We start from the raw sequence: 15,190 nt of genomic DNA, 5'->3' as shown, positions 1-15,190 counted from the left end.
CTTGGTGAAACGTCGCCGCGTGCGCGATATTATAACTCGCGATTTGCCTCGGGCTTGTGCGACTGCTATAACGAGTGAGTCGTGTATCAAAATGCCGCGCCTTACATTATAATATTTTTAATTTCGCCCTTATATAAAGAAAAATTTTTCCAACAGATGCCAGTCCGTTTTACTTTATTAAAATGTGTCACGCGAGAGACTTGACGAAATCTCTTGTGTATAATATAATAAATAACAGGAGTAACGCTATTATGAACAATTAGTATTTTTCTGTAAAGATATTATCTTACAAATTTAATTATCCCCTGCAAAGAGCTAATTAATCATAATTAAACTATAAATTAATCCGTGGGTGGAAAATTCGAGACATACTATGTATTACATACTTCGTAGACAACTTCAAATTCTGAAGGAAAAAAGGACACGAGAAGGTGTATACAGTTCAAGAGTATAACTAAAAAAATAAAACTAAAATTAGACAAAGCTAAAGAATAATTAAAAGAACTAAAAGAATAATTAAAAAGAAATCAAGAGTATAATAAGGAATATGACTAAAAAGAAACGAGTTCTGAGTTAAAGAGAGTAGCCTCGCGAAAATGACGAGAGGTCGCTAAACAATTGCTGTCGCTGCTCGCCGAGTCAGCGCTGGCTGCAGACTACGCCCGAGGGGGGTGGGAATGAAGTAGCGAGAGGGAGAGTCCTTCGGGACTTCGACGGGCCGACGGCAAGCGGAGTTATGATCCCACAATATCCTCCTATGATTGGATACTCGCAACTTTCTTGGCTACCCCTTTCTCCCCCCTCCCCTACCCTCGACGCCCGGCCGACGCGACCCTTCACCCTGCGAGTTTTTAGCATCCGTTGCACGTTCAACCCCGCCACGGCGACCTCGTCTCGTTCCTCTTCCTCCTTTTTCTTAGTCTCGCGGAAAGAGACCGGGGGACCAGGGGGTGAGGAGAATTGCGGTTACTTGCATGTCGTAAGAATACTGCGACCGTCCGCTCCCTTCGTTCCGACTTCCCAGTCGATTTCCTCGTACGAGGTGCTCGTATAGATTACCGGCAATTCAAGTGACGACGTTGCATAACAGCTATCTTACTTACGAGCTAACTTAGGTAACTACGAGTTCGGCCGGCGATGAGAAACGGAGAAACACGCGCCAGCCTAATTGCAGCACGGAGGCTATTCGCCGCCGACATCTCGAAACAGGAATCTCCCAGGACGTCATCAGAATTACCGAACGCCGCCTCCCGTCGCTGCATCCCGGATTTCGGTCACGCGCGACGCGTATCGATCCTTCGATCTCCCTTTTTTCTCTCTCCCCCGTTTCCTCTTTTTTTCCTCTCTCTCTCTCGCGGAGGATAGGTATTCGACTTCGCGCCTCCTCTCTCGACCTCCGGCGTCGAGCGGAAAATTAAACAAAAAACCGTCATGATCCCTTTCAGCGGCAGGCAATCACGCAGGTTCCCGCCTCCCCATCTCACATAGCTGCAATGGGGAGGCGGGAAGGAAGGAGGATGTCTAAGGACTCGCGCAAGTTCCTTTTCATCGAGAATTTAATATTACCCTGTAGCAATAGGAGCGGCACCCTATTTGATCTGCGTGAACCCTTTCCTCCCTCTCTTCCTCTTCTCTCTCTTTGGCACTCACGAAAGTGCCACCACTTTGTTTCGTTGCGATGGTTATCAAAAGGAAATCCTATTGTTGTCGATCGTTTTTCGACTTCGATTTTTGTAGACCTGGGCGTTAGCCTCGGCATAGTAAGATGGCTTTCCAAAGGGTATATTGTAAATGTACACAGAAAAAAAAGAAGTGTTAAATCAACACTATGTACTTGTGTATACACAAGAATATATAATCTTGAAATGAGATTATATTACGTTAAACGAAGAAAATTTGCTTGAATGAAGTCATTTATATAGTTAAACAAAGTTCTATATAGTTCAATCAAGAGAAAAAAAAGTTGAAATAAAAAGTTGAAATACTTATAAGAAGATTATATATTCTTGCGTATGTGTACAAATACATCAGTATTGATTTGATACATTTTTTCTGTGCAGATATAATAAATATAAATTACATTTGCCACAGTAATCATTTTCTTTTTTTTGACAAAGCGAATGGAAATGGACATTGCGGTAAACTTTTCGCAGTAAAATAAATAATAAAATAGCGTGACAATTATTAGTACGAATCAATAATTTGTCGCTCGAAATATCTTCCTATCATTAAATAACAGCGCGCCGATGAGGCAAATAATACGATGGATAATGAATAATGAATAATGATGTTCGCAATATCGCCGGTAACGAGGGTGTTTCGCCGCGCCGCGCAGCGCAGCATAGTGCCCGAGCGCAATTCAACGGTTGGGGGATTCAATACGAGGCGTTGCGAGTTGTTACAAAAGTGGGGCACTATCGTTAGCAGCGAGGGCGAACGTAAACCTCGATAAACACGAAGTGTACTCGGTATTTTTTCGTCGATGCCTATCGTACTTTCGACTCGTCGTAATCTCGCCCTCGATACCATCGGCAAATTGTTTTCCAGTGGGAGAACGAGAGGCTCCCGGGCTGCGTCTACCTTCCGCGATATTGTCTTTTATTGCGAGAAGAGACATATAGCACTGACAGACGGGTTTTATCGACTGATATAAGAGATTTCAGATCCGACAAATCTGAATTAATGTCAAACAACGAGAGAAAGAATATATTCTCCAAAAGATAGTTTTAATATAAATAGAATGTTCAATTATAATTTAATAGAAACCGATGTTTGATCAGTAATTATATAAATGAAGTTTGAATGTAAATTGATGTAAACGACGTTATTTCTTTACCAATGATGTGCATGCAAATTAATAATTTGATATATCAATTAAATTTTGATTTACACCTAAAAATTATGACTTTTTTTATATCCCTCAATTTGTCACAATCTTAAGATATGTATAACTCTTATTAAAATTTAGCAATCCCAAAAAGTTTAATCTATTCCTGATTTAATTCGAGTCTCCAATTTCAGGAGACTCGACTATTATCTCAAGCCTGTATTATTCGGAAACAATTATTCCCGTCAATTCACTGCCGGATCGCGGAGCAGTAGCAGCGGCTCCGATGGCATCCCGAGATCTTTTTCAACCCTTCAGGAATATCATTCCAGTCGTTTCGCTCGGCCTCGAAAAATATTACCCTCCCGCGCCGGGCGTACACCCGAGTCAACCGCCCCCGTAGCTTCGTAATCCGCACGCGCGCATCGTACGAGCTCGTAAAACCACGCCGTTCGTGATCGTAAACATTCCTCGAGACCCTTTTCCTGGTAATACGAGCGGGCGCCCCTTTACGTTAGCCTGACCGTCGCGGATACGCGCGAGCGGCATTACTTGCATGACCAGCCGGCCGGAAATCGCGCCTACCTGGTACCTCGAAGCCGCTGCTGCTGCCGCCGCCGTCGCCGCGCGATCGCCGATACAATGGCCGCACTTGGAACTCGTTGACGATGCATGCTCGCCGAGCACTCGAGCTTCCACTGACGACCAAGATTGCCTGTGACAAAAAAAAGGAGAAAAAAGATACGTCAGTAAAGTATCGAGGTTTTTTTTTCCCTAGAATGGAAAACGCGACGAAGTCTCGCGTCGGTGGGATAACACACGGTTTACGACACGTTAATACAAGCTTTAATTTATTCGATAAAGCAACAGTCCAACTAATCTGCAGGCGGACGGACGTATTGTAAATTTAGAACGTTCCATATGCTTTCCAGTAGCTTGCGTTTCTCATGCGTGAGTGCCGTCCGTGTAACGTTCCGAAATTATAAATTATTTTCTCAGGTGTGCTTAGCTCGTTATCCCATTTCCATTTTACGATACCAGAAAACCGAGCGGGGGACTCGTCTCGCCGCATCAACCGGTCGGGCTTAATGATTAATCAGAGTTCCTTCGCCGTGCCAGCGCCGTGTGCAACTGACACGATAGAGAGGAGGAGAACGTCTCCGGTTACCGAATTTCCCCGAGACGGAATTGCGTTACGTCGTCGCGATCTGTCGTATGCGCGATTATGCACAAGGTCCCTACCCCCCTTCAACACCCCTTGCGAACCGGTCCATCCCGCTTGATCCCGCCTCTTCGGCTAACGTGTCGTGGAAACACGCGGCTCCCTTCCCGTTTCTCCACCCGCGGTGGAGTGTTTCGGACAGGTCGCTTCATGTATTAATCATACGAGAGGCGAGCATAAAATGCTCGACGAACTTCGAGAAAGCGTATATAACAACAGCTGCACTCAACAGAGAAAATTGTCGAGCTGTCGGCTCGCAGCGAGTTTCAACTTAATTTGCTGAAGGCTGGTCCTAACGATCGCATTCGATTATTATTTAACGAGCTGTACATCGCTGTCTCTATTTTATGCAATCGTTAAGTATTATAATCGAGTTTTCATCAAATGATATTCAACGCATCGATAATTATTGAGTTTCAAGTAGATATTTCTGCGCGAGTTATGTTATAAGAACGAAAGAGGTGATTACGCGCCCGTTCTATTTAAGGTAGGATTTAACTTCGTTTCGCAAGTTAACGATATTTCCGCCAATTTTCAAGAGATATTACAATAACTATACACTCGCTCCGTATTTTACAACTTATTCTCGTCGTCCCGCCCACTCTCTAATCTCGCCTCAGCGCGTCCTCGAAGATTACGTCGCGCTGTTGCGACTGCAGCATGGCGCAATCCGCCACGCGCAAATCTCGCGAATCCCGACAGGATGCGACAGGATCCGTTGTCCGGGAAATATTATTCACAGGGAGAAATTTTCAGAGCGCGACGTTGGAAGGAGCTTTTGATTTTGAGGGCGCGCATCCGCGCACCGTAAGCCGCGGCTGGATCAGCGCTTGTCCTTCGTCGTGGAATTACCAAGTTCCAATCTTTGCGACGAGTCTACCTCGGCGACATTTAACCGTGAAACATTATTAACATTTACAGGGACAATAAAACAAAATACAATAGGGGAAGACAAGTAGAAAGAGGAAGTAAAAATAAATAGTAAAGGAGGAAGACAACTAAAAAACGTGTAAATGAATATGAATATATTTGAGCCATCATTTTTATCTTATTTCGAAAAATCTTTACCTTACCATTAATCCAAAATTTATATATTTCTTCGTCGAATATTTAATTTTGCTAAAATGTTATGCAAAAAATCTTTACCTTACCTACCATTTTACTTAAAAAATTATACATTTCGTCGAATGTTCAATTTTGTCAAAATATTATGCGAAAGATCTTTATCTTACCGTTACTTCAAAATTTATATATTTCTTCGTCGAATATTTAATTTTGCTAAAATATTGCGCGAACGTTGCACACGCACTATACACCGGCGCCAGCTGGCGAAATCTTAAATCCGCTACTTGATTTGCGTCTGTCCTTTTTGAAGAGTCACGCGACCACATATGCGGGACCCACTGTAGATCAGCACGACAGGATTTCCTCTCATGGGAGTCCATCTTCCGCGCTCGTTTCCCACCCGTGCAGAATCCTGGTGCAACGTGTGCATAATGCATGGCCGATACGTGTCCGCGTTATGATATTTCTCGCGATAGAACCGGCAGTAGAACGCTGTTACCCGCGCGTTCTACGTGCAATTCAGACTTCCGACGGGATAACTCCGCGACGACGAGCTCTCCTCTCCCCCCACCACCCCGAGCTCTCGATCCCGCTCCTTTCCTTTGATCGTCCGCGGTCGTCTCGGACCACGGGATAACTCGATGCGTTCTTGATTTACATCGTGTATACCCGTTCCGCGCGAAGGGACACGAGGGACTTTGGTGTGTTCGTCTTTAGGAATCTTAAATATATTTCGTAGGCGTCTGGGCGAATCACGATCAGATGAAATTTGTTGATCGAGGATGTTTACAATTTCGAACAGGTTCTTTGAGGCATATTGGATTTTCGAAGGATGCTACCGTAGGAGATGTGCGATATTCGACTTGGCAAAAATACCCTTCAGAAAGGACCTCGAGCGTGCACATTTCTGCAGAGTGATTCCAAAAGATCTTTATTCCTTGTTGCTTTTGCAAACATACATACGTATACAAAGATATATAAATATATCTTTTTTTTTACCAATAATATAAATTTATATATCACTATGATTACAAGGGATTTACCATTGCCGTATATAGCGGTAAATTAATTTCATTTACGGAAAATTAATACCCATTTGGAGATTTGGCGAAGTCAGTTACTTGTGAACGTAATTCGACAATTTGCATTATGACCTATAGACGCAAAGTTTCGGAATTCCTTTCGTGTTCGCGTATAACTTCGTAACGTGTACTCGCGCGCAGCGCGAATACAAGTTGATATTAATATTTCCTATTCCATTTGCGTGGAAGTCGTCTGTGAGAGAACTCAAAGTCAAAGAACGGATAGCCTGAAACATTTAGCTTCTTTGAGACTCGCCGCGGGACTTCCTACACTGGATTTCTGATTACCCGAAGGGCTTTTCTATCAAGAGAAATATCCGAAACGAGTTGCGGCACAGGCTTTCGAATTAACAAGAACCACAAAGCAAATGAGAGAGAGCGATGTTGGTGCAGCCGGCATTATGGTCCAACCTCGCTGGTAGGTAGCTTAGTAATAATAACATTATGCACCGTAGAAATGTGCTACAAAGGTCAGATGGAATTCCGGAGAAGCCGCGTGCACTTCCGTACGGATACAGTCAACCGTGAAGTGTGGAATTTTAAGGGAAACACGCGTTTATCAGATTGCATTCCCAAGGCTTTTGTGATATTTCGGCTTATTGATAACAAAATCGCAACGAGTTTTAATAGGATTTGACAAAAATCCTAGGAAACAACTTGTATATTCAGCGTTTATGATTTATTTCTTTGTTAATAATAATACGGTACAACACGTAGAAAAACTTGAAAAATCTTACGTCTAACTACTATTTCTCCTCGCGAAACTTCTAATCTCTTTGAAACAATTTACGTATTTCCACTACATCAATGAAGAGAATGTTGAATCGCGCAGTTCAATTATATTATAAAATTTTTGTGACTGCTATGGAAATCCCGAAGATTTGCTTTTAGGTCTGTAATTTTATAATACGAACAAATGTTGAAGATCGGAGAGTCTCGATCGGGCAGGGGATGCCCTGGGTATTACCATTTCTTGTCGCGATAAAAGCGAAACATTCCCGACGATTCAATCATCATCCGCGGCGCAATCGCGCGCGCATTAAACGCTTGTCTTGGCAACAATAAAATCGCCCCGGGAGAATTCGCCGTCCCGAAGCAATTTCAGATAATATTGGCGTGGAGATGAACCGGAAGGCGGACGAAGAAAAGTGATTAGAAAGTTCGCCCAGCGATTCCCTCGGTTAGATATCGATGCGATTCCTGGCAATTTCCGTGCTGAGCCATCGTCTCTCGATTGACGGCGCATCGGACAGCGGCCGCGAACGTAGCGTGCAATAATGCAATATCAACAATTCTTCATACGAGGAACTCCTCGTAAAACTCGATTGCTATAAGTGGAGGAACAATATCGCGGAAAATGAATTAAATATGTTGGATCGATGTCTAAAAGAAAAAAATTCGTGAGCTTTAATTTTCTTATTCACGCTCGTCGTTTCTTATTTTTGTAGGTATTTAAATTTTTAGAGCAGAGGGACTAATCTTCATGCAACTTAAGGCCATTGCACGTAACAAAGTTTCAGTCGTAATCGTAAGGCCATAAGAAAATAGACCAACACTCGATTATTCTTCGAGCGCGAGGAGAATAATCGACTGTGATTGGTTTATTTTCTTACGGCCTTACACGATTATGGCTAAATCTTTGTTACGTGCAATGGCCTACTTTATAGACGAGAACAATCGTTCCGCCAGCCGCGTCGTCGCTCGAGTGACTATACGGGATGCACACGCGCGTCGTTATTTCCAGGGTGTTAAGCATGATAACCGCCTAGACGGCGTGCATCGTAAATGCATGACTACCACAGGTGGACCGCGTCATCGAGAGGCGTCGTGGCGGCACGTGTTCGAGACGGTGAGGCATCGCCGGCCGCCGCGCCGCAGGCGCTGCGGCGGAAACGCAGTCCTCTCCGCCCGTCCGGCGATACGCTATCGCGGTCTGGCAGATATACCCGGGCGACTAATATACCCGGCGACACCGCCGCCATCGCGGCACGTCGTGAACTCGCGCGTTTCGCCCTGTCGCGACCATAAATTGCGGCGGGTCTGCGGTATCGCGACGGGGTCGCCCGCAGTTGCTCTACCCGCAGTAAATAACATCATTCCCAAACGCTGACTTGGGCTACAGTCTTGAAATTACGCAATCCGGGCAATTAAACGCGCGAGGAAGTACGACGGATTGAGGCAAATCGATTTTATTATTCCCCGGAGAGCCGAGACGTTCTTCGACGTTTGTCGTTAAAGTTCTTCACTGCTGCAAATCCAATTGTGGGTTATTTTAGCTGGAAATCTTCTTAGACATTTCTTGCCGTTTTAAGGATTGAACGTATAAACTTTTAACGTACAGTTCAACGTGTTACATGACGTGATTTAACACGCAAGAACCATGTAAAAAGAGTTTCAGTCTAATGTGTCATTTTTAGACGTTTATGCGTGTAAAAATAACACACTTGCAGTGAATTCGCGCGAGCTGATCGTGATCATCTCTGAACGCGAATACTTTGCATTATACGTCAAAGAACGATTTTCTAACATTTAAAAAACTCAACAGGCAACGGGCGTCTCGTGGATACGAAAATCAATTTATCAGACTCGTCGACCTAGATTTCCCAAATGGTGGTATAAATATTTCGGCACTTCATTTCCGTAATACAAAACACGCTGCAAGATGATCCGAGAAGAATTGCGCGACGGCGACGGCGGCGGTTAACGATCGAGTAAATTGAACGGGGCCGTTTCGTTGCAACAATCCCGGTTTCCGTGCACTCCCGGGTTTCAATTAGTTCGAGAGATCGTCGAAGGCACGATCGATTAGGGGAAGAAAGTCAGACAGGCGGACGCGGTGCCTTACTTTTCTCCCTAGCCCAGGCTCGTTTCCACGAGTGAGTGGCTACGTTTCCGGAACGCGTTTACGGAAAAGAGGGGGGGGGGCTACGCCATTAAATCCCGCACGGAGGGAGACGATCGCCCTCGTACGTTTTACGCGGCTCACGCGATGCATCGACCTCGCCCCGCACCCTTCCTCCCGCCCCACGCCCGTCTTCCGGCTTTTTTCTTCTCACCCCATCGTGGATGCCCCTTCGAGACGAGAGGAGATCATTTACGGGAAAATCAACGACGCGCCCGAGCACACATCGTTAAGAGATATCAACGTCGTTGGCGATTTATCGCGGAAAATGGTTGGTAGAGAGAGAGACGGCGGGGAATTTAATCGGGAATCGAGAGTTTAACTCGCACACGCGGGCAATACGCGTAAGAGAATTCGACGAATCGAAATTTGCAGTTGCCTCTCAAGCTGTACTAACCGTGTCCTTAATTTAATAGCGGATTTTCTGGCAAATTTTGAGTTGATTTACGAGATGGAAAATGTGCAGAGGAATCATCATTAATCACAAATCCTCTCTCGCTAATTTTCTCGTTATTGATAACATATCGGTTCCATAATTTGACATCTCATAATTCGACATTCCACAATTTTGTCTACTAGACTAGAATTGACAGGACTTGATTACATTATAAAGCTGTTGGTGGAAATTAAGATCGCGAGTCGCGGGACATTCTGCATAATATGTGTTATGATACTTCTTCCTATCTTTTTTATTCTCTCTCTCTCTCTCTCTCTCTCTCTCTCTCTCTCTCTCTCTCTCTCTCTCTCTCGGTTGTAACTGATACATTTATCCTGAGCAATTAAATCGAGAACCACCTGATAACTGGCCAGTTGAATTCACGCAGTTTACACAAACGATATTTGCGGCATATTTACTTAGCATGTGAATATTGCGCGGATCGGCAACTGCCATAATTCAATAAATTCGGCAGAGTTCGAAGGCGATTTTAGCGCATCTCTTAATAAAAAACGATATGCGCAGATTCCAAGTTCGATTAAAGCTGAGAGAAAATAATTCTACATAAAGCGATGAAGTAATTATGTACAAATACATTCATTAATTATAATAAGACATGCCTAATAATTTTACGAAAGATAAACAAAATCATCCTCAATTAAAAAAATAGCAATTTTGGACAATGTGATGCGTTAGAGGAAAAACAGTATTTTTTTTAATCTAGTCATTTCTATTTGAAATGAAGAAATTAATTGCATTGTCCGATGAAACATGAAACTTGTAAAATTGATGAAAATTTCACGTCAGTGGCAGGTAGATCGCGTCATTCTGCTGAAATTCTGCCGAAATAAAAGCGGTTCGGGTTCGCAGAGATAACAAGCGATATAAAATAGTTTCGGGGGTGATCGCTAATGTCGTGGCCGGACTATTTATGCGCGACGGGGTTGGTGTTGCGCGCAAGAGATACGCGAGCCCGCGTCGGTCGCACCTACAACGTCGGCGACGTGTGTATGTGTACGTGCGCTCGCACACGTATGTGCCGTACTTCCGGCCGGGAACTACCCTCGCCATTTCCGGACACGATGCATCATTGGACCCCGATAAAGTTTGCGACCTGCCGCCGCCGCCGCCGCCGGCGAAACTCGGGCGGTCCGAGAACCGGGGAGAAACTCGCGACGAGAGAAACAAAAAGGAGGGGCGCCCCTCGGATGAAGAGAAACGGAGAACGCCACTCGAAAATTCCGCCCGGCGGCCCTCGACTCAACCCCGCCCGTTGAATTTCCGCCGCGACCGGGCTTGTGAATAATTTCCGTTGTTTCCGCCTCGGCGATTTGTATTGCAGAACTATCGTCTTCGACGCGTGTGATGCAGAAATAACCAGTTGACTCTGTTGAGCCGCTGTGACAATGTGGTTCATGGAAAACGCGACGCGTCCAGGGAGTTTATCGTTTCTTTCTTATCTTTCCTCCGCGCCTTACGTTTTGTCCAACCGCTCGAGTGTTCGGCTCGCTCGATTCTTTTGCAATTCTACAAACGCACGACTCGTCACGCGAGCGAAAGCGCTAATATATTTGCTGAATCCTCAAAATTACACGAACACGCCTGTTCCACTTAACACAATTGAATCTCCCGCGCGGAGAACGATAAGAAACAACAAGTATATTAAAGCGTCAGTCGTTCCAGGCTCGCGGGTTCGTTAATCACCGCTCTCGTTCTTCGTCGAGACAAATCGGACGCTCGGCGACGCTTGATCGGGAGACGCGAGTCACACTTGTTTCGGCGCGCTGATCGATAGTATCCTGAGAATGGGATGGCTGTACGCGAGAGGTCCTTGACTAATGGTCGCTTCCCGTCACGGGAAGCGATATAATGATGCGCGCAAAGGAGGTGGAAGAAGCCGGCGACCCGGTTCGAACTGGGATAACGTCGAGACGACAGCTCCTGGGCTTCGCGACAAGAAAGGATAAGAGAGAAAGAGAAAAGATGGATAGACCGAGAGAGAGATGGGCGCACTGTGCACGAGCAATGAGACTGGAGTGAGCCTTGGATAATTAGCAAAACAGTGAAACTCGGTCGTTTTAGAAGCGCTCCCTTCCCTCACTGTCGTCTACAGGGTGACATCGATCGCACGCACCTTGATGTCGACGCGCTATTGCTGCTGCCGTTGCTACTCATTCTCCTTCTCTCGGCAAATAAGATTTGCTAGGGCCCGTTGCGCTTGCAGGAGAGAAGGGTCTCGCCGACGAGGTCTCGCGGATCATCGCGGATATCGGCTCTTGCCGATAGAGCGATATTGTCCAATATATAACGGTGTAATTCTTTCTCCTGGGAAATTCCGTTCAGTATATTCATCCGGCACCGCTATGAATAATCGATAGAATGTCTATGTATTAAATTATATTCCCCTCCCCCCCGGGCCCCGGGAAATTGGTCGTGCGACCATTGGTTAATAAAGAATAACCGAAAATACGTGAATTTCTTAATTAAAATAAGAACAAAGCTTATTCGAAGTGTCGTGCTAATGCAACATTATGGATCACTTGGAATTTGATAATTGTCATAATTTATGTCATGGAGAATCTATTTTCTCTCTCTCTCTCTCTCTCTCTTTCTCTTTCGATATCTGTAACTATATAAATGTTATATTATAGACATTATTTTCCATTGTTCTCGTCACATTTGTATTCTTATCTACGTCAAAAGACTTTGATTTACATTCGCCATTAATTAATTTATAAAAGAGAATACGGTTACAAAAAGCAGTTTATTACTTTTCTGTATTACGAAACGCTCGAAGAAATCTCAAGAGCCTGAAAGAGACCTGTGTTGCTTAATTAATAATACAGTTCGCATCATGCACTTGCGTTAATATCGCAAAGCCTCGAGTCGACGACGGGGCGCGTACTCGAGCCATAATTATGCAAACGAATCCAGACGGACGATGCCGCGGCGCTCGGAATTCATGGTACCGTCCGAAGTTATAGCTACGCAAATGGAATCATTCGACGAGATGGATTTAAAGGATTCGAGGAAAAAGACTTGCATCAGGAAGGGGCGGTTACCGTTGACCAGCCCCTTTTGTGTAAGCATTAAAAAAAAAAAAGGGTAACGGCCGGAATGTTTCCGTATTCTCTCTTCGACGGCCGCGTCGAACAGTCCCGTTCCAGCCATTATCGAGATTCACGGAACGTACCGCAATTAAATTGCAAATACACGGCTATTAGTCAAACCCTTAAAAATCAAATTGGGTATTCTATAATTGTCGCTTTAAATGAATAAATACTTTTCCGATATAGCAGTTATGCGAGTGACCATAATGTTAGAGAAAAGATATTGAGGGCAACAATTTGATCAAATTGAATAGTCTAAAGAACAGTCTACTCGAAATCTAGGAAAGAATGATCTAAGTATTCTAAGCAATAGATTCGCGATTCATCTCTTGATGACGTTATCTGCTTTGTCGATTGCTCGTCCCAGATATTACAAGCTCGACATTCGATATCCTTCTGCGAAACTGAATCGAGTGACAATGACTCTTACTCGAAATCATATCGCCCGAAGAGAGACAGAGAAAGAGAGAGAGAGAGGAGCGAGCTATTTCGAATGCAAACCGCGTCTCGCGCGTTTCTGTAAAGTCGTATTGTGATTCGGGATGCGAGGTCCGGTCCCGCTTGATTACGGATCCCTGATGGATCGCTGGAAATTGGTACGAAGCCTGGGAATAGGACGAGATATTAATTCGTAGCATTCTAGATCGACCGTCCTCGTTCTATCGCGCACTTAATTATTCTGCCAATTTGCCTCGATATCGACTTCGCGGCAAGGTGAAGATGGCGCGTAATTATCGATGACTGTTCGCTAAGACGTCTCTCTAGGCAACCGCATTGCTGACGTATTCCTATAACGTATCCCTAAATCCGATGTCGAGTCAACGACTCAACGGTAATTATATAATTTGCAATAGACCAGCGCTCGTGATTTCCATCCTCGATACAGATTCGCAGTTTAGCTTGGTGCTTTTAAAGTATGATATAACTGTTATCATATTTACACCGCTACTCCGAAGTATACTAATCCGCAGTGGAACTTATTAAATATCGAGACGCGCAAGGTAAACTTATTTTTCGGAATTTTGCCTCTTGAGATCGCTTAAGTCAAGAACCAGTATTCACCAACTTTTCGAGATGTCTATTTGCACTTAGATTCGACAGTCAAGAAACTCTCGGACGGACCCGAGACGGTACTTAAATTGTTTCAGAACTACTGGAAGAAAGGCCCGCAACGTGCAAGTGGTCCTGAAGAAGCTCCTTCAAACTTGAAAACGGTGTGGTCTCTGTGCTTGACGTCTTTCACTTTTCTTCCCGGCTCGAATCAAATGATGATGTTATTTGCTGACACTGGTAGAATTTTATCAATGAGGCGTCGCATTTCTATTGAACGGATTGTTTCCCGGACGTGTTTTCTTCGTGTCTCTAAATCTCGGCTTCTATCATAAGTTCAATTCGTTTCCAACGAAGTGCAAACTTCAAGCAATAACATTGTCAGTCTTTAGAAGAAAAATTCTTTTAAAAGACGTTAGAAAAAACCAGATGTTTTTATTGTTAATATATGAATACTATAATTTTTCTTATAATTTTAATACAGACATGATGAAGAATGATTAAAATATATCACGAGAAACTAAAAATCAATTTTAAGATTAATTAATTTTATTTTTCTTTCTCAGTAATTACCATCTATTATCACGCTAAAATTGCTACGAAATTTTAAGAAAATGACAGTGGGAAAAACAAGCGAGTAAACGTATAATTAATAATTATTCTCTCTTCCGTATTTAGCTATAGAGTTACAGCTGAATTTCATTCAAATTTACATTATTTCCAGCAATAACTCTTTCGTGCGGGAATCGGATCTCGGTGCAGCATTTTTCGATACATATTTTTTGATTCCATTTATCGATATTTTCGCGCTGGAAAACCGGGTATTAAAACGCAATCACGTGATGCGATTTTAGCTACAGCTGGTTTCAGCGACGGAGATAAAAAGAATGGCGATCCGCAATTGTTTGCGCGAGATAAAACGTATACCGGTTGCATGATTCCCCCCCGAATTTAGGACACGAGCTCTTTTTACAATGCCGAATATACCAGGCGACGCATCGGCACATTGGTTCCGCCGCGCCGCGCCGGTTTGTTTTTAAAAATGGAACGCGCGATACATTTCTTTATATGAGAGCTGCATGCGAGAAGGGCCCGGGCATTCTAAATATGCGCATAAATATGAATGCAGGTAAAAATGCTGAAAACACAGCGGGCAGCTTGAATTAATTTCTCCTTACTCAATGCATTGTTTTACAAAATTCCACAATGTAACGCGCAATAAAGTGCTGTTTTCTCCCGTGAGATTGGGCAAAAGAATATTTTGATCATCCATGATAAATATAAAAATTCTGCGTATAACAATCGTCCCGGATAAGTTTCTATTTTTCTGATTTACTGTTTCATAAATTAATGGGGGAAAAATATTATCTAACGAGATGATATTTTTTCCGCGTAAATAGAATGTGCGCGAGGCTGCGTCTTTTCAAATGATCGATTGTAAAAATTCCTCGTACCGCTATCTGCTTTCATTTTTATTAATTATTGTTTGCTTAGCG

General features: G+C 43.8%; 2 protein-coding genes across 4 annotated transcripts in view; one reads left to right on the top strand and one right to left on the bottom strand.

Annotated features, from left to right (window-relative positions):
• Positions 1 to 15,190, bottom strand: part of LOC139774779 (uncharacterized) — a 211,392-nt gene that overhangs the window by 47,412 nt on the left and 148,790 nt on the right. For all 3 annotated transcript variants that reach the window (XR_011718671.1, XM_071710244.1, XM_071710243.1), the window contains one exon: positions 3,413 to 3,542. Coding sequence is in view for 2 of the 3 variants with exons in the window: in XM_071710244.1 (XP_071566345.1) it covers positions 3,413 to 3,542 (130 nt within the window). In the remaining variant the exon portion in view is untranslated. The remainder of the gene's footprint in view (positions 1 to 3,412; positions 3,543 to 15,190) is intronic.
• LOC139774778 (uncharacterized) overlaps positions 1 to 15,190 on the top strand; it is a 171,484-nt gene that overhangs the window by 31,449 nt on the left and 124,845 nt on the right. The gene's annotated exons all lie outside the window — the stretch shown is intronic.

This window comes from Temnothorax nylanderi, unplaced genomic scaffold, assembly GCF_030848795.1.
Source record: "Temnothorax nylanderi isolate EJ_2023f unplaced genomic scaffold, tnyl_v1.0 TNYL_tig0087_pilon, whole genome shotgun sequence".
Classification (NCBI taxonomy): domain Eukaryota; kingdom Metazoa; phylum Arthropoda; class Insecta; order Hymenoptera; family Formicidae; genus Temnothorax; species Temnothorax nylanderi.
Note: the sequence above shows the minus strand (reverse complement) of the source record. Positions and strands in the feature narration are given on the sequence as shown.